The sequence below is a fragment of the Protopterus annectens genome, chromosome 11.part0, assembly GCF_019279795.1.
Source record: "Protopterus annectens isolate FY-2018-M chromosome 11.part0, PAN1.0, whole genome shotgun sequence".
NCBI classification, from domain to species: Eukaryota; Metazoa; Chordata; order Ceratodontiformes; family Protopteridae; genus Protopterus; species Protopterus annectens.
This window is the reverse complement of record NC_056745.1, coordinates 234963336-234988837: the sequence shown is the minus strand read 5'-3', so window position 1 is coordinate 234988837 and position 25502 is coordinate 234963336. Positions and strand designations below refer to the sequence as shown.

Here is a 25502-nt window from a genome sequence, read left to right as displayed (position 1 = left end):
ATTTGACCTAATCTCTATTTCTGTCACATATACAAGAGAAACTGGGCTAATAAAAAACATGCAATGCAGAACTAGCAAAGTGGTGAAGGGTACAGAGGCTCTGACCTATTTATTTATTTTATTTTGCAGTTTGTTTACCATAGTCCATTGGGCCAAGAACAGACAGTTTTCAATAGAGTCCCGGGGAGAAAAGCTCCATGAACAACAACATAATAAGAAGGCAATGCATTTACATTTATGTAATACTATTTCAGAACGATGGTATTACATAACATGACAAAAAAATCCACGATTGCAGTGAAAATGCAGTCAAAAAAGCAAAAGCTAAAATCACACACACACACACACACACACGTCAATTAAAATAAGAAAAATCCATTGGTGCATATTCCTGTTAGATTTGTTACAATGAAATAACACAGGGTTGATATTACAGTTTTACATGAAATCTAGAGTTAAAGTAGGATAGGGGATAAGAGTTGTTAATTACTGAATGTGAGAAGGGTGGGACAATAAGAAAAAAAAAGTAGAGCAAGAGTAGGAGTAAATGAGACAAATGAAGATGGTAGTAGTCACAGAAGCTCAGGTATGATGAAGAGAAAAGAGAAGTAAACGAGTGTGAGAAATGGGGGAAAAAAGAGGTGAGTCATGTGGGATGAGAGCAGGAACATTTCCAGCGGGTTTTGAGATGGGAATGAAGCAGGATCTTAAAGGCAGAATGGTTGTCTGTAGTATGAATAAGAGGTGGTAGGGAGGTCCAGAGGCGAGCTAGGGAAAAGGATAGTAGATGTATTAATAAAGGGTCCCTATTAAATCAGCGAACGCTCAAAATAGTGATCGCTGTTTAATCGACCCTTTTTAATCGAAACGGTGAAATCCCGAACGCAAGGAACAGTGATTTTTTTTTTTCCCAGGGAAAAAAAATTCAATGGGTAGTGGGACTTTGTCATTTCTTCCACTGTGGTGCAATCTCAGAGTTGGTATATTTAAGTAGGGGGATGGGGGGCAAAGTCCCCAGTTTATTTTGTGTTTTTTTTGTTTTGTTTTTTTTTTTTTTTTTTTTTTACGGATCAGTGATTTTTTTTTTCCCTGGGGGGAAAAAAAATCGCTGTTCCGTTTGTTCTGAATTTTGCTGTTTCGACATTCTAGAGTCGATTATGCAGTATTCGCTATTTTAAGCATTCGCTGCTATAATACAGACCCTTACTAAAGGCTTAAAAAGTTGGGCACATATAAATTATAAAAGACAGAATATGACATGGGAATGCAATCTATACAAATCACATTATTTTGGGGAAAATGGAGGAGATGAAAAGAGGAGAAGGGACAGAAAGGTCAGAAGATGACTATCAAAGTACCTGTAATCATGGCTGCACAGGTTAAAAAAACACTCTCCAAAGCCAAGAACACAACATTCATGGGACCTGACAACATCCCAGGCTGCGTTCTACATGAACTACAGAACGAACTGGCACCCCACCTAAGTACCATGTTCAATCATAGCCTCACCTCAGGCTTTGTGCCCACTGAATGGCGCACAGCAACAGTTATCCCACTCCACAAAGGGGGAGCCACCACAGACCCTGGGAACTACCGCCCTATTAGCCTGACGAGCCTGGTCTGCAAGGCTATGGAGCGTATCATCACGGAACTTATAAACAATGACATTGGCAATCTCCAAACTCTGGACCCTACCCAGTTTGGGTTTGTAAAAGGCAGATCATGTCTCCTAAACCTGAAAGACTTCTTTGAAGCGGTCACCAAAGCTGTAGATCTCGCCAAGGCATTCGACACCATCCCCCACTCTGGAATTATAGACAAACTCACTAAACTAGGTATAAATCCCTATGTCACAAGATAGGTTGCCAACTGGCTCACTGACCGAACACACACTTTGAAAGTAGCAGACTCTAAATCCAACTTCAGACCAGTGACAAGTGGAGTACCACAGGGTTTGGTCCTAGGTCCTCTACTGTTTGGTATCTACTTCTCTGACGTACAGGCTAACACAGAAGGTCTTTGGCTAACAAAGTTACAGATGACTGCAAACTAGGAGCCATAATCAAATCTCCTAACGATGTGGACATCCTACAAAAGGGCCTCACTGAGACCGATGCCTGGTGTCAAAGCCATGGCCTCAAGCTCAATGCCAAAAAGCACATTGTCATCCCTTTTGGTAAAAACTCTGTACCCATGAACTACCACATAGGCGGTAGTCTAGTTAACACCAAAAGTGTGATAAGAGACCTTGAGACACAGGTGGACAGTAGTTGCTCCTTTGATAATCACATCACCACAGTAGTCAGGAAATCCTTCTACGTGGCACACCTCATCACAAAAGGTTTCTCATCCAGGAAAAAAAGAGGTAATTGTTCCCCTCTACTCATCACTTATTAGACCCATTATAGAGTACAACACCCCTTTTGGTATGTACCTCACAAGACATCTACAACAACTGGAAAGGCCACAGAAATACCTCACAAAGAGGACTACCGGCCTCAAACAGATGCCCTATGCATACCGTCTCAAAAAACTCCAGCTTTACTCTGTCGCATATCGCCTACTCAGAGGCGATCTCTTCCTAACATACAAAACTATGTCAATCCCAGAGCTGTTGGACATGCTCCACGTAAAGAAATCCCAATCCCTCCGAGCTACACGCTCTAGGGACCTAAACCTTGTCACCACAATAAACAGAACATGCTGGAAGGATAGATTCCTGTCTCAGAGACTTCCCATACTCTGGAACAAACTACCTATCTATATCAAACAAAGCTCCTCATTAGCACTCTTCAAGAAAAATCTTGATGATTGGATGGGAGATAGGAAATTCACCCTGGGGATCACTTCTGTGGCTCTGCTTGACAGGGGCACAGGAAAATAATTTTCTTGGGTGGCAAAATCCAGGGTACTGTTTGGCTCGGCTTACATAGGCCCTAGGGCCAATAGCCTAGTACCTACCTAAGTATTGTTAAAGAGATAAGTACTTCAAGCTTAACTTCAGAAAGGAGATGAAAGACCACCAGTGGTCTATAAAATGCAGGCAACTACTGCATTTAAACTCACGTGGATGCCTTCCTATACCTCCAGCAACATTAATCCCCTCTGTTCACTTTCACCCTAAACCTGAGTCTAGAAATAATGTCTCACTTGGTAAACCAGTATATCTCCATATGTCCTAGTAGCAGTTACACCACAAACTGTGACTTTGCAGAGATTTTAAGAAACAAAAGCAGATTACACCAACAGTCAGTGCTGATGCTCACTACTTAGCTGAAAAAAATCTGCAAGACTGACATATGCAAGGAATAACCTAGCTGAAGCATTTTTCAAATGGAACTGATACATCAACAACTTTTCCACGTAACAGCTACATAAGATGGGGACCTTCAATACCCTATCCTGCTTGCAATGTTTACTTAAAAAAGAACATGAGCAGACATTTTAAACTAATTGCCAATTAACTGTTTTTTCGAGGTGAGCTACAATTTGCAATATACACAATGATCCACTCGAGTACAGATCACCCACCTCACTCTTCATACTCTTGGGTAGCGTGTCAAAGTTGCCCATAACCCAAGCTCAAAAATGTTGTTGCTTTACAAAAACTATGGTTTGTGTTATCTATAATATAAACAATCACTAACTGACCATCTCCGGTGGTGCTGCAGTAGCACTGTCGCCTCACAGTAAGTCGTTGTCCTGTTCGAGTCTCAGGTAGAGCGTCTTCTGTGTGGAGACATGCGTGAATGGGTGTAGCTTCGTTGAGGGTTGTGCGTCAGGGCCGACAACTCAGCACGTAAAAATCTACTGCCAATCATTAGCGGACCGGAGTTCCGCTGTGGCGTCCCCTAGCCGGGAAAAGCCGAAAGACACAACAACAACAACTAACTGACTATCTCCCCAAATGCTGAAGAATGGTTAAAACCAATGTAAGAAGTATGCCAATGCAGAACACATCACACTTTCCTCTGGTCAAAATGTGCAGGTGTGAGTGCATGTTTGTGTACATGTGTACATATGTGTGAGTGAGTTTGCATAAAAGTCAGTCAAGCCTTGGCCAGACTAGGCATAATTCCAGTAATACAGAAGGATAGATAAAGCAGTGCAACAGTGTTTGACAAGTTATCAATTTTCAGTGATGATTTTAATGTCACTTTTATGAAAAGTTATTATGACACTAAGATCTAGGCCTGGTATACACTATCAGCTTACTGTATTTCTAAGTATATTTTCCTACTTACCACTTTTAAAAAATTCCAAATGTGCATCCTGGTGATGAAGAAGCTCCACATCGTAATTTGCTGATGTATTTGCATGTTGCTCTTCCTTAAGATAGGAAGAAAAATAAAAATGTCTGTCATTAAAAAATGTTTGCAAACTTGATAGAAACCACCTGAAACACTCCTCATAAGGGTACCTAACTGCAAGGTAAGATGTTTTTGTGGATATAGTGATCTTACACTGTCTCTTAAGTCTTCAATTACACATTTCTGCAAGCACAAAGGCAAATATTTAGTATTATGAAACTGAGAGTATTAGTTCCTAATACAAAAGGAAGTATTTAACAGATGCATTGTCAGCACAATTGTAAGCACTTTTCCAACCATAGCATCATTTAATCAGCCGCTCAGTTCACATGTAAAGGTTAAACTTCATTAAGCATACTACAACGCACTTTGCTATACTTTTCAATCAGTATAACTTATAATTAGAAGATCCATGCATTACTGCAAAGGAAACATTATTACCCCGTACGTGTGGAACTAAGAATCCACTCAGTGCTGTCTGCTTTCAGCTAAGACTGTTCTACTCTGTTCATTATCCTCCAGGATTCTTGTACGGCACACAAAACCTTTGTTATAGAAGACTGCGGTGGTGGTGCTGCGGTAGTGTTGTCGCCTCACAGTAAGACGTTGTCCTGTTCGATTCTCAACTAGAGCATCTTCTGTGTGGAGACATGCATGAGTGGGCGTACCTTCGTTGAAGGTTGTGCATCAGGGCTGGCAACTCAGCACGTAAAAATCTACTGTCAATCATTAGCAGACCGGAGTTCCGCTGTGGTGACCCCTAACCGGGAAAAGCCGAAAGACACAAACAAACATAACTTTTGGAGTCAAACTGCCCAAGAAAAATGTCGATGTGGAAATACCATCCACATTAGCACAAAATTATCCCAGAGATACAAACTAAAATTGAAATCTATATCACATAAAGGGTGAGAACACAAAGAGCATAACAATCGCTCTTTGGGAAATGCCCTTAAGGCAAGCACACTGTGCTCAGAAAAGAAAATGCAGAGATTTACATTCAAAGGGGAACATCACAATGCTAAAGCACATCAAGTAAATTCACAAAGTTCAGTTCAACTCATGCCTGTCAGACCACTATTGATTTTTGGTCCCTGAGAGCTAAATTATAAGAAGGATGCACTGAAGATGGAAAGCGTTTTCCTAGAGACATGCAGCCTCTCAGGAAAAGGACTCAGTATTTCATTCCACTGCAATATTACGCACTATTGCTGTGGAAATATCCACTTGGGTTTTACGCAGAAGAACCCACAGCAAGGAAAATACACGAATGGTGTACATAACAGTGGTAATAAGCTATTCACAGAAGGAAAAAAATCACTTAACAGCAATCAACGAAAAGTAACTCACTCAAAGCACAGTATTTCCTCCACAGTTGTTTTTTATTCTTTTTTTTTTCCAGCACTGGGTCAGTAGCACAAGTTAAGGAACATCAATAAGGTGGTTTCAAACATGCATTTCCTATTTCTGGAAACTGGTTTTCAGTGGACTCATCACTAAGAAACCTTTTATCATGACTTCTAGTTTTGCTCACAAGGAAAACAGTGGAAGAAATTCACATCACCAAAAACAACAAGCATACCTCGAGGTTGGTTACACAGGATAACGAGCTAGAGTTTCTCCATCTCCAGATTACCAGTGACAAAGTCCCACACCATTTCCTAGCAAGCTTCAGATTATCCCTTATAACTCATGAAATGCACAGCTCATACCTGGACCTGCTGGAGACACTCACCATTCAACCAAATACCATAATCATGGGTGACTTCAATTACTCATTACACAGAGAAAGAAAGTTAAGCACTTTCTTTTCTTGATCTGATTTTAAATTTGTCTTTACAGTCTCTATCTGCCTTAGCTAAAGTCTAGAAGTCTGCATTAGTACTTTCAGTACATAAATGCACTGCATTTGTAAGTGGTCTAACTGTTGTAATTAAACCCTAGTTTCATTTTGATGTACTGGGTATATGTCAGGTTAGTTTAAGACTTGTCTTTGCATTAAGACAGTTTCAAACCAGTCAGCTCAGAGGTAAGGGTCTATGAATTCCAAAGTTGCTGTTTGCTATGATTTTTTAAATTACTTTTGCATTGTAATAGTTCTACTACATACAGAAACAAAGATAAGTGTTTCATTTCCTAATATGATTTTAAATTCGTTTTAACAGCCTGTATCTGCTTTAGCTAACATCTTTAAGTCTATATTACTAATTTAGTGCATAGTTGCACTGCGTTTTGCTGTTTAAGTGGGCTAATAGTTGAAGTAAACCCTAGTTTCAATGTTCCGAGTATATGTCAAGCTAATTCAGGACTTGCCTTCACATTAAGGCAGTTCCAGGCCTAAGTGTTTTTCCGTCCTACCCAGCCAGTTGTAGGTGTGTTCTTAAAACTGAGCGCATCTGTTGTTGCCTGCCGCTTAAGATAATTTGCCATCATAATTCTCTCCCTCCCTCTCCCAGTTTATTGACTGCTGACAATAAGCATGTAAGTATACGTTTCCAAAGGATCTCCCCTTAAACTACTCACGAGGCTAAAATAACTCTGATAAAATTACTTAATATTGTGTGTATTGATATTGCTTGCACTGATTTTAGTATCAAATTAGTATTTTTTTTTTTTTTTTTTTTATAATTAGTTTACCGGTTCTTGCTGGTGGCAGAAGAATGTTTCCAGGCTAATTGTTTTGCACTTAATTTTAAATACTCAGTAACAAGTCCATCCAAACACTATTCTAAAACCAAACTCCAAACAGTTATAGTTAACCCTGCCCCCAGTCATTCCTGTCAGTATCACGGACCAGAACTTCTCTAGCCAGCCTGACTGAGATGGGTATCTTGAAACTGTGTAAGAATCATCTCATACTGTCTAACAATCATCTAATAATCAAACAGCATAATGCAGTGTGTGTACATATACAATATCCTTGGAGGCAAGAATCTCACACACAGTTAACTAAGACACCAAAATCGTCAGTAGTATACCTTACATCACACTTTTCCAAGACCATCACAATACACATAATCCATTATATGCTGAGGGTCTAAAGACTCAATTTACCTAAACCTCAAAGACCTCCAAAACACAACACAGGCACAAAGCACACTCAACAAATTAAGCCTATTTTCTCATATAGCACAGAGTCCAAAATTAACAGATGCCGAGTCCATAAAGCAGGCACTGACACAACCAAAAATTCTTGTTTATGGTGACTGCACTGTAAGAAACAAGATATGACCCAACAAGCTGAGCAAGGAAAGAGTGACAGTTAGTTGCTTGTCTAGTGCCAGGATCCATCGGATCACTCATGCACTAAAGTCCTTGAACAGCAAGTACTAGTATGACTCTGTCATAGTTCATGCCAGTGTCAATGACTTAAGGTGTACCTCGCTGCACTATATGAAGAGAGACTTGATGAAGATGTCAGACTATGTGCCCTAGACGGGTATTAGCTTAGCACTGAGCAGCAGTCTACCTTCTCCAGGACCCATAATATGAGCAAAAAATAATTTTCTTCAATAACTTTACTTGGTTTTTGGTGTCATTCAGAGAGAATCCAATACCTTCCAGCCTGGGAGGACATGATCAACTGACCACACTGCTTTGCCAGAGATGGCCTCCATCTGTCCCCTCTAGTGTTTTGATTATTGGCAATGCCAACCTGAAAAACCTACCAACATAATGAAACAAGCAAAGGAAAACATAAAGGTGTTAGTGATCAATGCTAGGAGCCTAAACAAGAAACTCCACTGCCTACAAGCCCTTCTCATCACTGACGTCTGTGTAGTGACTGACATATGGTTTAAAATAGCAGAGAGCACTCTGGCTGTGCTGGATATAACGCCTTCCTCATGCTTAGACCAGCTACTGGGCAGGACAGGAAAATAGATGGAGGTGTCACAATCTATATCCAAAGGAGACTCACATCAAGGCTGGTAAAGCAGCATGATGCACAAGATGATCTTCATGTCCAAACAACCATCAGAAAGGTCCCGTACCTTATATTAGTTGCTACAGAACTCCCTCTGTGACAAAAGAAAGCCACAATCCCCATCTACAGGAACTAGAATTGCTCAGTACTAAACCCAATACCATTTTAGTAGGTGATATAAACTATCCAACTATAGACAGGAAAACTTATACCACCACCAGTGCACAAGCAGAGATTCCTTGACTCAGTCAATACAAGTGCCTTGGAACAATTAGCCAGAGTACTCGCTAAGGAGAGTAACACATTGGATCTTGTCCTTACCAATATGGGAGCATCTTAGACCATCCCTTGCATATCTTCATCACTTGTTAGGTCTGACCATAGGGCAGTCAATTTAGAAATAAAACTGAAACCAGAAATCCCTTTCATTGAAGGTACCTTTAGAAATTTCTTTAAGACAAACTACCTACTCCTAAGTGATACATTGGCAATTTGGTTTTATTGAAGTTTTTTTTACTTGTTTTTTAAGCTTCATATCCCCACTAAACCCAGTTTAACTCCACTGGGTTCCACTTCATATCGTCAAATTATCATTTCATCGAACAGCAAATCATCGAGACCAAATCGTAGAAAACTCATATCGTTAAAAACTCATAACATCGAATCTCAAATCATTGAAAACTATAACACAACTAGAAATAACATCCCACGGAGTTTTTACTATGTTTATGTAGGGGGGCAAGCCCTCCTGCACCCCCCACACCCCCCCGTACATTAAATATACCAACTCCGAGGTCACACTACAGTGGGAGAAAAAGGTAATTTCCTAACACCACTGTTGGTATATTTAATTTACGGGGGGTGTGGGGGGCTTGCCCCCCTGCATAAACGTAGTAAACAGTGTCTGGGATGACATTTCTAGTTGATTTATAGTTTTCAATGATTTGAGATTCGATGTTATGAGTTTTCGACGATTTGGTCTCGATGATTTGCAATTCGATGAAATGATAATTCAACGATATGAAGTGGAGCCCTCCATTGAATATGCAGAAACTGAAATAAGCAAACTCAGGATCTTAATAAAATCCACCAAAGCCTAGTTTAAGGCAAAATAGCTACCCAAGTCAAAGAAAATCACAAGGCATTTTTCAGTTCTGTTCGTAATCTCTAAAGCACAAGTGCTGAGCTGATTGTGAATGATGTTGCCTACAGTGAGGCTAAAGATATAGCAAACTTACTGTCTGAAAAATTTAGCTCTAACTTTACCCCTCTCTCTCTCTCTCTCTCTCTCCCATCCAGCTGTCCCTCAAGATGTACCAGAAACTGGTTTGCTATCAAAAGCTAAAAACACTGCATCAGTAGATCCTGACAATATCCCTGAATGCACCTTAAACAGCAGGAAGCACAATTTAACCAAACCCTTGACAACAATGTCCTATCTCTGCCGCCATATAGGTTTTGCACCAAGTGAATGCAGAATGGCTACAGTCATTCGTCTGCATAAGGAAGGAACTTCCACAGACAAAGGCAATTACAGACCCATATTTTTGAACAGCCTCATATGCAAAGCCATGGAAAGACTTATCATGGAACTAATCAATCAGAACATAGGGAACCTCTAAAGACTGGACAAACCTCTGTTTAAATTTATCAAGGGCAAGTCATGCTTATTCAACCTGGTGAATTTTTTTTGAAAATATCACCAAAGCAACGGATAAAGGCAAAATCACACCACATATTTCACCGAACCAAAGCTTTTGACACAGTTCCCCACTCAGTCATAGTACAAAAGCTAAATAAAATGGGAACAAACCTCCTATGTTACCTGCTGGATTGCCAACTGGCTCACAAACAGGATGCAGATAATCAAAATAGGAGAAGTTACCTCCAAAAGAGACCAGTCCCCCAGAGTTCTGTGCTAGTTCTTCTCCTGTTTGGCATCTACTTTTCTGAAGTAAAAACCAATACCAAAAGTCTCTGGCTGAATAAGTTTGCAGGTGACTACAAGCTAGGAGCAGTCTTTGAATCCCAAAATGAATTAGCCATCCTGCAGATAGGCCTGTCACAAATAAATAACTGTTGCCGATATCATGGACTGAAACTAAATGCCATAATATACATTACAGTATTCTTTGGGAATACTTCTACCGTAGGGAACTACCACATTGAAAATATGTCCCTAAGAGTTGACATAGTTGTTCGGGATTTGGGAACATATGTAGGCAGTGACCTAATTTTTGAGAAAGATGTGTCCATTATTGTAAGAAAGTCCTTCTATATTGCACAGCTTACAAACAAAGGGATTATTTCTAGATCTAGGTCTGTCATTGTCCCTCTTTACTCAGCCCTCATTAGGCCAGTCACTGAATATAATAACCTCTTTAGCATGCATCTGTCCAGACACATGCAACAACTGGAACACCCACAGAGATACCTTACTAAAAGGATAGAATGCCTAAACAACATGTCCTACATGGACTGACGCAAAGCCCTGTCACTATACTCAGTATCCCACAGACTGCTAAGAGGTGACCTGTGTCTGGCACACAAGGCATCCTGCGACCCACCACTGATGGATTTATTGCACATCTGCAAGTCAGATGGCATCAGAAATAGTTTGTCTAGGGATCTAAATTTCTTCTGCAACAACAACAGCATTGTTTGAAGGGACAGTTCTATCTTATAGAGGATGCCACTGCTCTGGAGCAGACTCCCCATCCACATAAAACAAAGTTCTTCCATGTCCATATTCAAGCTCACTTGGCTCTATGGATGGAAAAAAAAACGAAAATTTACCCCAGGAATGCCACCTGTGCAACTAATGCACAGAGGCAGATCCTAAAGGCTTTATCCCATGCATGGGTCCCCTCAAATTATTTATGACATGATTCCAGTTATTTTCATTAGGGGTAATATATAATTATTGACCATGGAACGGATACTGTCAATCTATAACCTAATGGGATAGGTTATTTCAAGCACAAAAAGGAAACTGGCTCAGCTTTAAATGGCTTGGAAGGGCAGCTACATACATGAACTTACGAACCCCTATATAGGCTGGCATTCCTACATAACCCAAACTTGCAGGCACAGAGATTCCTGGACTTTGTACTTTGGTGGGTGTATATGCTATCTAGTCGAGGGTGTTTGTATTTATAAACATATTGGACCTGGTACCCACAAATATGCAAGAAAGCAGCACGTCCACCAGTGTCATGTTCTCTTTGGTTAGGTCAGATCACAAAGTTGTCTCCTTCAAAATAAAAATCTATCCTACAATATCAGTAAAAGCTGTAACAAGAACTATTCTAATGCAAACTACCTTTTAAAATTGATAAGCTGCCAAAATTTCAAGCCCCTCTGAACCCACACAACACAGTAGCTTACGAAGAACTGTTCAGAGAAACTCTGTACAAGCATTTCAGAGACTGCACAGAAGCTGTTGTGCCCACCAGAAGTAAGTCAAAAACAAAATCAAGAAACAAACCGCTCTAATGAAATCCAAACAGGGTGTACAACAAAAGAAAAACAGTCATAGCTAAAATTAGGAAATGTAACATCCAAAAAATAAAAACACTCTCATCAAGCTAAATTTACAACTAAGATGACTAATTAATTCCAACAAAGCCAATTTTAAGGTAAAAGTAGCTTCACAGATCAATGATAACCATAAGGCCTTCTATAGTTATGTCTGAAACCTCAAGGACATCAAACAACATTGTGTCAAACTGGTTGTAAATGGAACCATGTTCACATAGCTAGAAGACATAGCAAATCTACTAGCCAAAAAATTCACTTCCAACTTTACCCGCCATTCCCTACCAGCCACCTCCCCAAGTAATACAGTCAAACATAATCCCTCCAATCATCAACAAGGAACAGGCCCTAGGAGCACTCTCCAAGCCGCTCAACGTATAAGTAAAAGCATGGCATCCAGGTCCAAGGAAGTCATCATGCCACTGTATTCTGTCCTCATCAAACCCATCATTGAGTATAATGCCCCCTGCAGCATGTATCTGACCAGGTACATGCAACAACTGGAATGTCTATACAGGTTCCTCACAAAAAGACTATAGGGTACAAACAAAACACTCTACACAGATTGCCTCAAAGCCTTATCTCTATACTATTTCCTACAGACTGCGGGAGAGACAATTTTTGCCTAGCATATACATCCATCCTCTGATCCTTCTCTGATGGACTGTCTGTATATCATGAAAACAAACAGCATCAGAACTCATAGACCTTAACTTTGCCTGCTACATAAGTAGGACATACTGGAAGGACAGGTTATGTATCTCAGATAATTCCCATTCTCTGGAACACGCTTCTTATTCACATGAAACAAAGCCATTCTCTGACCCTATTCAAACGTTAACCTGGACCAGTGGCTAAGAAACACGAAATTCACCCCTGGTCCATGACACCCATGTCTCTAATGGAAACAGGAGCTAACATACATCGCTTATAATAACCACTAAGGCACAAATACTCATGGGATACAGCTGGGTTACTTGGCTAGGCTTACAAAGGCCCTAGTGGTTGTTAGCCTAGTATACACCTATAAGACAGTTCATCCTAGTTAAGACACCTGGAGGCACAGCAAAGGCTAAACTACACCTTGACCTTTCCAGCAAAACTGGACATTTAAATGGTGTTAAAAACACTTTGCTCTACCTCACCAGATGTAACTATAACTCTTTTTCAGGCAGGGGGGAATAATGACAGAGAAACCACAAAAGACAGCATTTGAAGCCAACAAAGCTATACATTTGTTTTTAGACAAATCTGTCAAGTTTCCTTGCCGGAAGCAAAGCCGTCTCAGAAGCTGTCCCAGCTGACAGGCATCTGTGAACTTTTACAAACTTTCACAGACAAGATGGCAATTCTACACAAGCCTTGAAGAAAGGATTGGCTCCCACTGCTTATGTTTTACAATCAGGATGACAGGATAAGATCTGGGTCTTGAGATTTACAAATTAGCATATATGTAAGTTGGCTAAGCAGTACAGGACCAGAAAATATACAATGTCAAAATGCAGTATTTTATATAAAACATATAGATTATTTTGTTATTCATCTGCCAAAGTTAATATGTATAATTTTGGAGTTTTTTTGCCAACTGAATATGAATCCTTTAGTCTCAACTTCACAGCTTTGCCATGAACTACTTAGATGCAACACTGGTGAGTGTTCTGGGTCAGCTGCAACCAGTCGATTGTACAGAAAACCTTAACTTACCTCAGTTAACAACATAATATATGCATCTAGTCATCACCCTTCCCACTTAATCAGACTGTTACATGCGGTGAGCTATACTGAGCAGGAAGAATGCAACTAATTAAAGATTATTATTTCCAGCAGGTTAAGGCAGAAGTCTTAGCTATAGTTCATGAAAAGGAACCTGGAAATAGCAGATTAAAAGATGTAGAAATGAAGTCCCATTTCTTTTTTGAGAATAGGGTAGTAAGATGAATTACTATTATTTTCATCAACTGTTTTCCAAACAAACTGAAAAAAAAGTAAATCTTGAATGTCACTTTGGACATTACTTAAAAAAATGACTGCAAATTAAACTTGTCTTTTCATAGAGGAAGAGACCTACATGACATGCTTTTTTCCAACACCACATCTTGGGGTATCCTTCCATGCAGGAACTGTAAAATCTGAAACAATGTAGTGAATTTGCACGTGGAGTTTCATACCTTTTTCCCGAAGCTCTAGTTACAAGCACTTATACTGATACACATTACAGGTTGCAGTTATCTTAAGCCACTATGATATACTGGGCAAATAAAAATGCTTTCAAAGCATACATTTTTGAACAGTGGTCCGACATGCACAAGGATCTGGCTAATACTGTTAAAGCCTACAGTATCTTTTATCAAGGCAGAACAGAGTCTAAACAAAAAACTCCACTCCCCAGAAGCTCTCTTTACCCAGGAGAATTACTGATATCTGTGCGGTCACTGAGACATGGTTTAAAGCCACAGAGAGCACACCAACAGTGCGATGCCTTCCACACATTTAGGTCAGCTACTTCACAGGCAGGGACTAAAGGTGGAAATGTCTCTATTTACATCAAAAATAAATACACTTCAAGGCTGGTCAAACAGGACAATGCACTTGAGCTGATCCAGGTTCAAATCACCATAGATAAAATCCAATACCACTTCCTTGCAACTACAGGTCCCCCTCTATGACCCAGGAAACCCATACCAAGTTGTTGTTGTTTGTCTTTCGGCTTTTCCCAGTTAGGGGTCGCCACAGCGGAACTCCGGTCCGCTAATGATTGGCAGATGTTTTTTTGTTTTTTTATGGTGTCGAGTTGCCAGCCCGATGCCCAACCTTCAACGAAGGCACGCCCATTCAACGCATGTCTTTCAAACGCCCACTTGACCGCGGGGAGGACATGCAGACTCCACACAGAAGGCACTCCCAACCCAAGCCGAGAATCAAATGGGAGAACCTCTTGTTGTGAGGCAACAACGCTACCGGTGCACCACTGTGGAAGTAGGAAACCCATACCAAGTATTTAAACTTATTAGAAACACTAACCATCCAACTCAATACCATATTCATGGGTGACTTTAATTACCCCACTCTTAACTGGTCCTTTACGAAATCAAACGTACATGCACAGAGATTCCTGGATTCTGTAAAACTCCCTAGACCAGACAGTCAATACACCAACCAGGAGTGCAAACATACTGGATCTGGTCCTCAATAATATGGGAGACTGCTGCACACCCTCTACTGTAATGCCTTCCCTGGTAAGGTCAGACTACAAAATGGTCTCCTTTGAAGTAAAAATAAAACCTGGACCCCCAGCTAAACCTGGAATATTCAGGAACTATTCTAAGGCTAACCTCCTGCTATTAAGTGAGAACCTGGCAACATTTCAAGCCCCCATAAACTCTGAGAACACTTCTGCCGAGCCAGAACTGTTCACAGAAACCCTGTACAAGCATGTTAATAGCTGCATAGAGGCAGCTGTACCCACCAGGAAAAAGTACAGAGCTAACTCAAAAAACAATCCACCCTGGTAGAATCACAAAATCAATCAGCTGTATAACAGGAGAAAGAAAATCATGGCAAACATTAAGAGGTGTAGCACCCAGCAGGATAAAAGCACTCTCATCAAACTAAACAACCAACCCAGAGGATAAATAAAGTCTACCAAAGCCAAATTTGAGATAGGTTTGGCCGCCCAGGCAAAGGACAACCACAAAGCATTCTTTAGCTATGTCCACAACCTCAAAGGTAATACACAACTGTGTGCAGAGCTTATTGTAAATGGAGCCACTTTTACTGAGCCAGAAGATATAGCAAACCTCCTGGCTGATAAATTCAGCTCCAACTTTACCCCCCCCCCAACCTTCCCTCAGGAAATATCATCAAATACAACTCCCCCTGGTATCACTAGGGAACAGGTCCTTAATGCTCTCTCTAAGACCAATAACATTGCATCAATGGGCCCAGACAATATCCCAAAATGCCTTCTAAATAGCATGAAACATGACTTATCAGGGCCTCTGGAATTACTATTTAACTGTAACCTCGAAACAGGTTTCGTGCCTCATGAATGGAGAAAGGCAACAATCATCCCCTCTGCACAAAACTGGGCTAACTACAGACCCATAAGTCTCATTAGTCTTGTATGTATAGCCATGGAAAGCATTATCATGGAGATAATCAACAGAGATATGGCAAACCTCCAGATACTGGACCTAATCCAGTTTAGTTTTGTCAAGGGCAGATTATGCCTACTCAAACTGGTGGACTTATTCGAGAAAGTCACCAAAGCAATGGATGAGGGCAAAGTTGTTCACACTGCCTATCTTGACCTGGCCAATGCATTTGACACAATACCTCACTCAGGTATTGTTGACAAACTCAAGAGGTTAGGTACAAACCCATATGTCACCTGGTGGATAGCCAAATGGCTTGCAGACAGGACCCAGGAAGTTATAATTGGGGAGTCCCCTCTACAGAGAGGCCAGTCACAAGTGGAGTCCCTCAGGGATCAGTCCTTGGACCACTCCTTTTTGGTATTTACTTCTCAGAAGTACCAGCCAATGTCAGTGGTTTCTGGCTGACTAAATTTGCAGATGACTGCAAATTAGGAGCTGTCACTGAATCTCACATTGACACAAATGTTCTCCAGGAGGGGCTGACACAGACAAACAACTGGTGTCAGAGCCATGGACTAAAACTAAATGCCAAAAAATGCATAATAGGGGAATTTGGGAAGTTATCCATCCCTGTAACTATCTATTGACAACACACACCTCAGAGTTGACCCTGTAGTCAGGGACTTAGGGGCACACATAGATAGTAATCTTCCTTTTGATCATCACGTGTCTACAGTGGTGAGGAAATCATTCTATGTTGTGCAACTTATAAACAAAGGTATGGCATCTAAGAAAAAGGAAGTCATTGTTCCACTGTATTTGGCATTCATCAGGCCTATCATTGAGTAAAATGCTCCCTTTGGTATGTACCTAACCAGGCATATCCAACAATTGGAACGTCCACAGAGGTTCCTCACCAAAAGAATACAGGGCATAAGTAATATGTCCTATGCAGACCAGCTCAAGGCCCTATCCCTGTATTCTGTCTCCTATAGGCTTTTGAGGGGAGATCGATGCCTGGCATACAGGGCATTGTCAGACCCCACTCTGATGGACCTCCTGCATATCCACAAAACAAACAGCACCAGAATTACCCATTCTAAAGACTTAAACCTTGCCTGTGATACAAATAGGACCTGCTGGAGAGATAGGTATGTATCCCAGAGACTACACCGTCTATGGAACAGGCTCCCCATCCATGTGGAGCAGAGTTCCTCCCTAACCCAATTCAAATGCAACTTAGACAATTGGATGGGAAACTGGAAATTCATCCCTGGTTTGGCACCTTTGTCTCTAACGGACAGAAGTAACCTGTAAATGGTTCATCTCCCAGGCCCATGCTTCCACTTATCAAGGGTATCAGAACTTGTCAGAGATTTGGGATGCATGGCTAGGCTTAAAAAGGCCCTTGTGGTTGTTAGCCTCGTAAACACCTATGAACCTATATGAACTTGGGGTGACTGTGTTAGCTGCTCTTCATATGCATAGACGAGGGTTACCTTACAGCTCATTACCTTACAGCTTAACTAAGACTTTAATCCTTTGCTTGTAAACGATCTATGGTTCAAAGTTAATTAAAACTAGCAAATTTTAATGTAAAGCAGTTAATTTATAATTTTAATATATATCATTTTACATATGTTGGCTTTGGTTAACAATTAATAGTGCTTCTTACTGGGTGACTGTTCATCAATTTTGTTTTTAAGATTACTTTTTTGATATTCTGTACATTCCCTTTAAGTTGAAATGCTGACTGAGTCTTGATTATTATAGGTTCATACATGAATATTAGGCTAGCTGCCCTTGAAGGCCATCTTAAGCCAAGCCAATTTCCCATTTTATTCTCAAATTAACTTAAGTCTATTTGGTCAGAGACTGGCAGTATCTATCCCATCATCAAAAATTATACTTCACCCCAATGAGAATAACAGTGATCATACCATAGATAATATGAGAGGATCCATGCATGGGATGAAGCACTTATGAGCTGCATTTGTTCATTAGTACAGACGGAAGTCCTGTGGTAAATTTTCTGTTTCCCATCCACAGATCCAGGCTGAGCTTGAATATGGACAGGGATGAACTTTGTTTTATGTGGATGGGGAGTCTGTTCAAGAGCAGTAGTATCTTCTACAAGATACACGTATCCCTCCAAACCATTCTGTTGATTTTGCAGAAGAGGTTTAGATCCATAGACAGAGTATTTTTGATGCCACCTGATTGGCTGATGTGCACTAAATCCATCAGTACTGGAGAAAACCAGACCTCATATGAACAACCAAGAAAAACGCAGCCGGTATACAGAGACTCTGACCAGTCACAAACTCACAAATGTGTATTCCAGTTCAGAAAAGTAGCAACAGAAACTTGTAAAAGATTATGTCCCTTTAAATGTAATTTGAATGCACCTCTACCTGTTACATCACAATGATTATGTGACCTTAACCAGGAAATTTAAACGGTGTCAGTTGGTTTCTCCATTATGTGATGAAGTTTGTTATGGAATAAACAAAGGCCCTAACCTTTACAAGTTTCTGTTGCCCCTTTTCCTGAAATGGAATACATATTTCTGAGTTTGTGACTGGTCAGACTCTCTGCAGACCTGCTGCTTCTTTCCATCAGTACTGAATCGAAGGATGCCTTGTATGCCAGACAAAAATCGCCTCTTAGCAGTCATATTCAGGAGAATGGCTAAAGCTGTTCTTGATTCGCTTGTACAAAACTTGTATGCAGGCAGAGATTGAAGTCAGAGGTGTGGCTAAATCGTGCTTTATGTTACTTAAGATGTATCCAGGGATATTGTCAGGACCTATTGATGCATTATTTCTAGCTTTTGCTTGCACTTTTAGGACTTGGTCTTGTGTAATATATCTTGAGAGATAGGTAAAGTTAGAGTTGAATTTATTGGCCAGTATGTTCACTATATTCTTCAGCCTCAGTGTAGGTAACATCGTTCGCAATCAGCTCAGCGCAATGCTGCACTGTGCTTTTGAGATTATGAACATAACTAAAAATGCCTTATGATTGGATTTGGGTTGGGGAGCTATTTTATTGATTTAGTTTATTGATTTTTATTGGGTAGCTGTTGTACTGATTTAGTTTCAACTGCCTGTTTGTTACCCTTCAAGTTTTAATAGTCATTTAGGAATGTAAGCCACTCCGTGGTCCTGGACTCATGCTGGGTTTCCCAGCATGGTCAGAATGGTTTCCACCAGAAGGCCTTAGAACTGGGATAGGGGAGATGCCAACACGGCAGAAGACTATACCCACCTGCCTACCCTACTCTCAGGCCACCCTGTCTACCAATTATGTACAGATTGAGCAAAAACTTGAGGCATAATTCTCTATGCCACAACCAATAAGAAAGCAGTCTAAGCAAGGGAATAAGGTCTCACTCTAATTTGAAGATGTTACCATACCACAGCCATTTTGGTGACAGCTCTAGGCTAGCATAATATTATCAAAAGCTGTCTCTGTTGGAAAAATGACCAAAACATTTGGGAGAGTCACCACCCCAGACATAGTCCAAGCCTAAGTGCACACAAGAACCTAATCTCTACATAACCTACCTCCTTAAAGTAAGCACCATCCCAGGAACAGCAGAAAAAGCTCCATGTCTTCCAAACTATGCCCAGCTCAGAAATGAAGACCCCAACACCCGATTCCAAAAGAGACACAACTTGGGAGAAGTAGTGCAACCCCCCCCGACTCCGGGATCATAACTACATAAGTGTTTACAGGACAGCAAACGTGACTGGCACATGACAGGGAGTTTAACTGGATGGACTCCACATTATTGGGAAAGGTACATGTCAGATCATATGGTGACATCCACCTGAAATCTCAGAGGGAAGTCCTGCATCCATTACTCAAGATTCCAACAACAGCAGAACAAGCACTCACTCCAGGCCACTGACCATGGCAAGCAAACATCCTGTGACTCCTTAACCTCGGCTGGACAGTTCTGGTAGGCTAAGGAAGACACTGTAGGAGAAGTAGGTCTTGGCCTAAGTATCCTCAATATGTAACTAAATGACTCAAGGAATTTCTACTGGAGATTCATCTGAGCAGTAAAGGAACCAATCCAATCTGGCAAGGACGAAGGCAGCAGGAACACCCTGGGATATAACCCCCCAAAGTAGCAGCCAGGGAGGTGCACCTCCCCCAGGCTTCAAATCTTTTCAAAGACACAGAGAAAGAGAGTAGAAATAAACCTCAAAAGTCAAGGATGATCCCAGCCAAGAGACCAGAGGGGCTGCAGATTTAACTCTAGGAAGTAGTAGCCCAAAACAATCCTCCACAAAGAATTTAAGGTGACATTCTGGTTAACTTGCATGGCATCAAACTTAAATCCCTCAATAATGAGTGCTTTCCTCACCTATTCATCTGAACTTCAGAAATTTTGGCCACAAACAAAAAAAAAAAAAACAGCTTGTGGATGTAGCGAGGATTAAGATCCAAACTGTACAAGCAATAAAACAGACCTGGACAATGCAGGCTTACTTATGTAGTCACTGCAAGAAGATGCAGTGTGTATAAGGCACACATCTATCCCTGAATGCTGGAATTTCTTGGAGGGGCATCAAATATTGATTGTGGGAACAGTAATACAATTACTGTACCCATCAAAAGTGTCCCCAGTGTTAGATCTGTTGTGCCTAACCTAGGGCTTCTGCTTCTTGAAGAATCATTATTATTTTGAGGCAGGAACATTGCAGTACTAATGGACTGATGGAAGAAATACAAGTAAGTCTTATTATACTTAACTCTCACATAACCACATTAAGATGGGTAGATGCTTCAGCAAGTCTGACCATTAATTATAAAAGTACACAAGGCAGAACTTCACCAGACCTGATGTCTACAAGCCTCAATGGGACTGAAAGTCATTGTGACTTCATTTTCTCTGCCTGTTAATGTCTTTATTTTCCATTTTTTTGGTTGCTCCATCTTAAATTTCTCAGTCAACAGGCCACTTTTGAGAGGCTCGCCATGGAAACTGTAACAAAGTTACATTTTTTTCTGTTCAGAAGCCTTTAAGATCCCAGCTTTACTCACCAACTTTTTTTTCTAATAGTTGCTTTGCGCTCATAAACTAGACCACTGGAACTCCCCTCCTAGACAAAACAGCAATAAGACTGAAACTCTTTAATGAAATTCTGTCTTGTATACGCATGTTAGCTCTCTTTTCCAAGAACACCATGGGCCATGGTACTTTTTTCAAATTCAAAAATTACAAAATTTCAATAGCTAAAATTGCTAACACATATTCTTAAACAATTCTAAAATATGATTAACAGAACAGAGTTCTCAAACTGGGGGCCTACTCTTTTTTGGAAGGAGCTGACAAACGAAAGAACTACTCACTGATCACTTCCTGTGACGAAAATTAAATGGAAAACAGGAAGTAGGGTTGTGTAAGAGCCTACCATAATAGTAAACATCCTTCTCTTCACTGTTGCAATAATTTTTACAATAGGGATCTCCTGACAAGGGCAGCCCGACATCCAGCCAGTATTCCAAAGCCTTTAGATTGCTTTAAGGTATGCCGTACATCACATGTATGTATGTTCCCCGCATAACATCTGGACGTACCATCCTCAGAACAGAAAGCCCCAGGAGGAACACCAGTCCAAGGAAAACAAGAGGGAACCAGTACATCCAAAAGAGAAAAGAAACAGATGGAAGAGGGAGGGAATGAGTACTGCAACAGTGAAGGGCAGGGCATCTACCATTATGGTAAGATCTTACACAACTTACTATGTCCTTCCATTTCACTGCTGCAGTATTCATTACAATAGGGAGACTGCCAAAGCTCAGGAAGAACAGAGGGAGGAAGATGGACCCGAGCAGAGCTCTCTAGGAAATCATGAAGAATGGCCGTGAAAAAGCCAACTCTAGTCCAACTTACAGTGCTTGGTAAACGTATGCACAGAAGTCCAGGTAGCTGCCTCAAGAATGAGACTTGGCATAAGAAGAAAAGCACTTGCCATGGAAGGCATAACAAAAAGAAATGGCTTTAGAAATCCAAGAAGAAATGGTTTGCTTGGAAACAGCCAAATCTAAGGATCTAGGATGAAAAGAAACAAAGAGCTGATCAGATTTACAAAAAGTCTTAGCATTAGCCAAATAAAATCTGAGTTGTCTATGCACATCCAAAGTACGCAGCACCTTCTCACTAGCAGATTGTGAAGAAGGGAAAAATGTGGGCAAATGAACAGACTGATTAACGGACAACTCATTCCCCACCTTGGGCATAAAAGAAGGATTAGTATGAAGGGACACTGTCCTTATGAAACACTAAAAAGGAGGACAAGCCATAAAGACTTGAAGCTCAGACAACCGTCTGGCAGAAATAAGGGCTAACAAAAGGAAGTTGAAGCTGCAAAAGGAGCCTAAGTCAATTTCTCTAAAACAAAATTAAGATCCCAGGGAGGATGGACAGGTTTCCTGGGAGGTCTAAAATGAAGGATGCTTTTAAGAAACTGTTTAGCCTCAAGTCTAGAAAATAAAAGAGGTGATAAATGTAGACAAGCAGAAATAGCTGATAAGTGGGCCTTAACAGAAGAATAAACCAACCCAGCATTGAGCAGTTCACACAGATAAGATAGAACTAAAGGAACATCCACAGAAAGTGATCCAGGTTACGAGAAAAACACGAAACAGAAAATCTCTTCCATTTGGATAAGTAGGATTTGCTAGTTGTAGGCTTCCTGGCCTCCTGCAGGAACCTAAGCATGTCCTCAGAAAAAAGGTGTCTGTAAGGAATCAAAATCCTGTCACCCGCAGAGTCAGTTGATGAGTGGACAATTAGGGTGGCTGAGAGATTCCTTTTCTTGTGTGAGTAGATCCACCCTGTGAGGTAACTTGTGATAATTGCCCTTTGATAAATGCAGAAGAAGAAGGAACCAATGCTGTTTGGGTGAAATGGGAGTCACTAGCAAGATTTTGGGAGCATCCTATTGTATTTTGAACAGGACTTTTGGAATGAGGGGAAGAGGTGGAAAGGGATAAAGAAACATCCCCTTCAAGGAAAGAGAGAAGCCATCCACCTTCCAGATCACAGGAACTGGGAATCTGGCACAAAAAAAAAGGAAGTTGTCTATTTAGAGGGGGGAGGCAAAAAGACCTACCTGAGGAGTACCTCACTGGTGGACAATGCCCAGAAACACATTCCTGTGAAGCATCCACTTGTAGGATTGTGCTATGGACCTGTTCAGAGAGTCCGCCACCATGTTCTGACCTAAGGGAATATAAACTGCCCAAACAGTCACATGATACTAGATAGTTAGTTTCCACACTAGAAGAGCCAACCGGCAAAGGAGGTAAGATCTCATCACCCCCTTGCTTGTTGGCATACTACATCACAAGGTAAATACCTTGAGAGGCCCAGGGGAGAATACAGGATGAAATCCTTGAACTGCCAGCAAAAGAGCTATCATTTATTTGACATTGACATGGTCTTTCCTTAGTTGAGCCAACCAAAGACACCATACCTTTGGAGAGCCAAAAGATGCTCCCCATCCCACATCTGAAGCACTGATAAGAAGCTCCTGAGAGGGAAGTGGGGGGTTGAAAAGATTGCCCTAGATTGAGAGTCAACTGCTGAATCCACCCCTGAAATTCCAGCTTGACGCATGGAAGAAGAGGAACTAAGAAGTCCAGGGGATGAGAATGCAGAAGGCAAAATCACTGAAGTTTTCTCATGTGAAGTTTGACAAAAGGGAGTACAGGAATGGTGGAGGCCATAAAACCTAGAGGTCTCAGGAAACTCCCTTACAGTGATTAAGGCCAGGGGAAGAAGGGAATGAAAGAAAGTAATTAGAGTCAACGTCCTGGGAGGAGGCAGGGGTGCCAACATTGGAATAGTCTGGATCATGCACCCCAGAAACACATGATCCTGTGAAGGAGTCAGAAATGACTTCTGGAAATTTACATTGAACCGCAAGATTTGCAGAAGGGAAATGGCAAAGTGAAGATGCAAAAAAATCCCTGAAGCAAAAGGATGTCTAAGTAGGGTAATATTTCTATCCCCCTTAACCTGCAAAAAGCAATCTCAGGAGTGAGGCATTTGGTAAATACTCTTGGGGTAGTAGAAAGGCCAAAGGGCAAGGCAGAGTACTGCAAATGCCAGGAAGCAACAGAGAAACACAAAAACTTTCTGAAAAGGGAATGAATAGGAATGTGAAGAGCATCCTTGAGGTCCAGAGGCACTAGAAAAGCCTAAGGAAGCAGCAGAGGAAACAAAGTCTGAAGAGACAACATACAAAAGGAAGGGACCTTCAGAAAGGTGTTTAAATGAGAGAGGTCCTGAATGGGTCTCCAAATGCTCTCTTTCCTGTGAACCAAAAACATTCTGGAGTAAAACCTCTTCCCCCTTTGAGAAACTGAACTTCCTGAATAGTTCTCCGAGTCAAAAGATCCTGAAGAACCCCTGGAAAGAAAGCCAGCTGTTCCTGAGGGGGCTGAGGAATGCCCATGAAAGGAGGAAGAGACTTCCAGACCATGTAACACCCTAGGTAAATAATGGACAGATCCTAGGATTCTTGAGTAATCTTTAACCAAACTGGAAGGGACAGGGAAAGTTGAAGAGAAAGAGGAATGTGGCTGAGAAGAAGAACATGATAGTCAGACAGCACCTGGTTTATCAGTAAAAGGACATTTCTGTGTCACAGGAGTCTGGGTAGAATTAAAGGATGAGCCCTTTTCCCCCAACTTTTACCCTTAGGAGAAGGGCAAGACTGCCTATGAACAAAGGCTGGATTACTACGATAATTTCTTTGAAATTTAGTCACAAGAGAAACAAAAACATGTTTAAGTTCCTGCAAAGTCTTGCCCTTATCCTGAAGAGACTTAAAACAAATCAGCAGTAGGTGCACCAAATAAGTGCTTGTCACACAGATGAGCATTCATCACCTTAGCCGTAATATCATCAGGCAAAGTTTGAAGCCAAAGGCAGGAGTATCTCATCACCAAAGCAAAAGCAGCAGCTCTGGACAAAGCATCTGCTGCATCATAACTGCACTTAATGGAATGGCGAGCCACCTGAGAAGAAGTTCCCAACAAGGAAAGAGTGGAAATCTTCCCTTCAAAATCAAGGAGGTCAGAAATTACCCGACAGGCCTGAGAAAGGAGAGCCAAAATATATCTGGACATATGGGTCTGGTAATCAACAGCTCTGAAAGCCAAGGTAGCAGAGGTATAAACCTTCTTACATAGACTTTCCATGGTCCTGCTCTCTTTAACAGAAGGAAGAAGCTTTGTAGAAGGCAGCAAATGAGATTGCTTGTCAGGTGCCACAGACACTACAGAGGGGTCAGCCGAAGGACATCTATATAGGAATTTACAATCCTCAGGCACCTTATAAAACCTATCAGTTTTTTTGGGAGCAGGGAGGCTGAGATGCAGTAGAAAAGGCATCCAGCAAAGCAGCTAAAACAGGAGGGACAGCAGAAGGTCTGGGTGAGTCCATTTGCAGAGGTTTGTGATGCTTCTTCTGCACCTCTGAAACCTGGGCACAATTCCATTTAAAGAATTCCATCATCCTGGAAATTCTGTCCCCGAAATAAAAATCCTCAAACTGAGTATCAGGACTAGTGGATTCCTACTCAGAACTATGGTCTAAAGGAGAAG

The 25502-nt window shown here is 41.1% G+C and overlaps 1 protein-coding gene across 2 annotated transcripts in view; it reads right to left on the bottom strand.

Annotated features, from left to right (window-relative positions):
* INTS13 (integrator complex subunit 13) overlaps nucleotides 1–25502 on the bottom strand; it is a 629493-nt gene that overhangs the window by 328539 nt on the left and 275452 nt on the right. For both annotated transcript variants that reach the window (XM_044087655.1, XM_044087656.1), the window contains exon 8: nucleotides 4245–4329. In XM_044087655.1, coding sequence (XP_043943590.1) covers nucleotides 4245–4329 — 85 coding nt within the window. The remainder of the gene's footprint in view (nucleotides 1–4244; nucleotides 4330–25502) is intronic.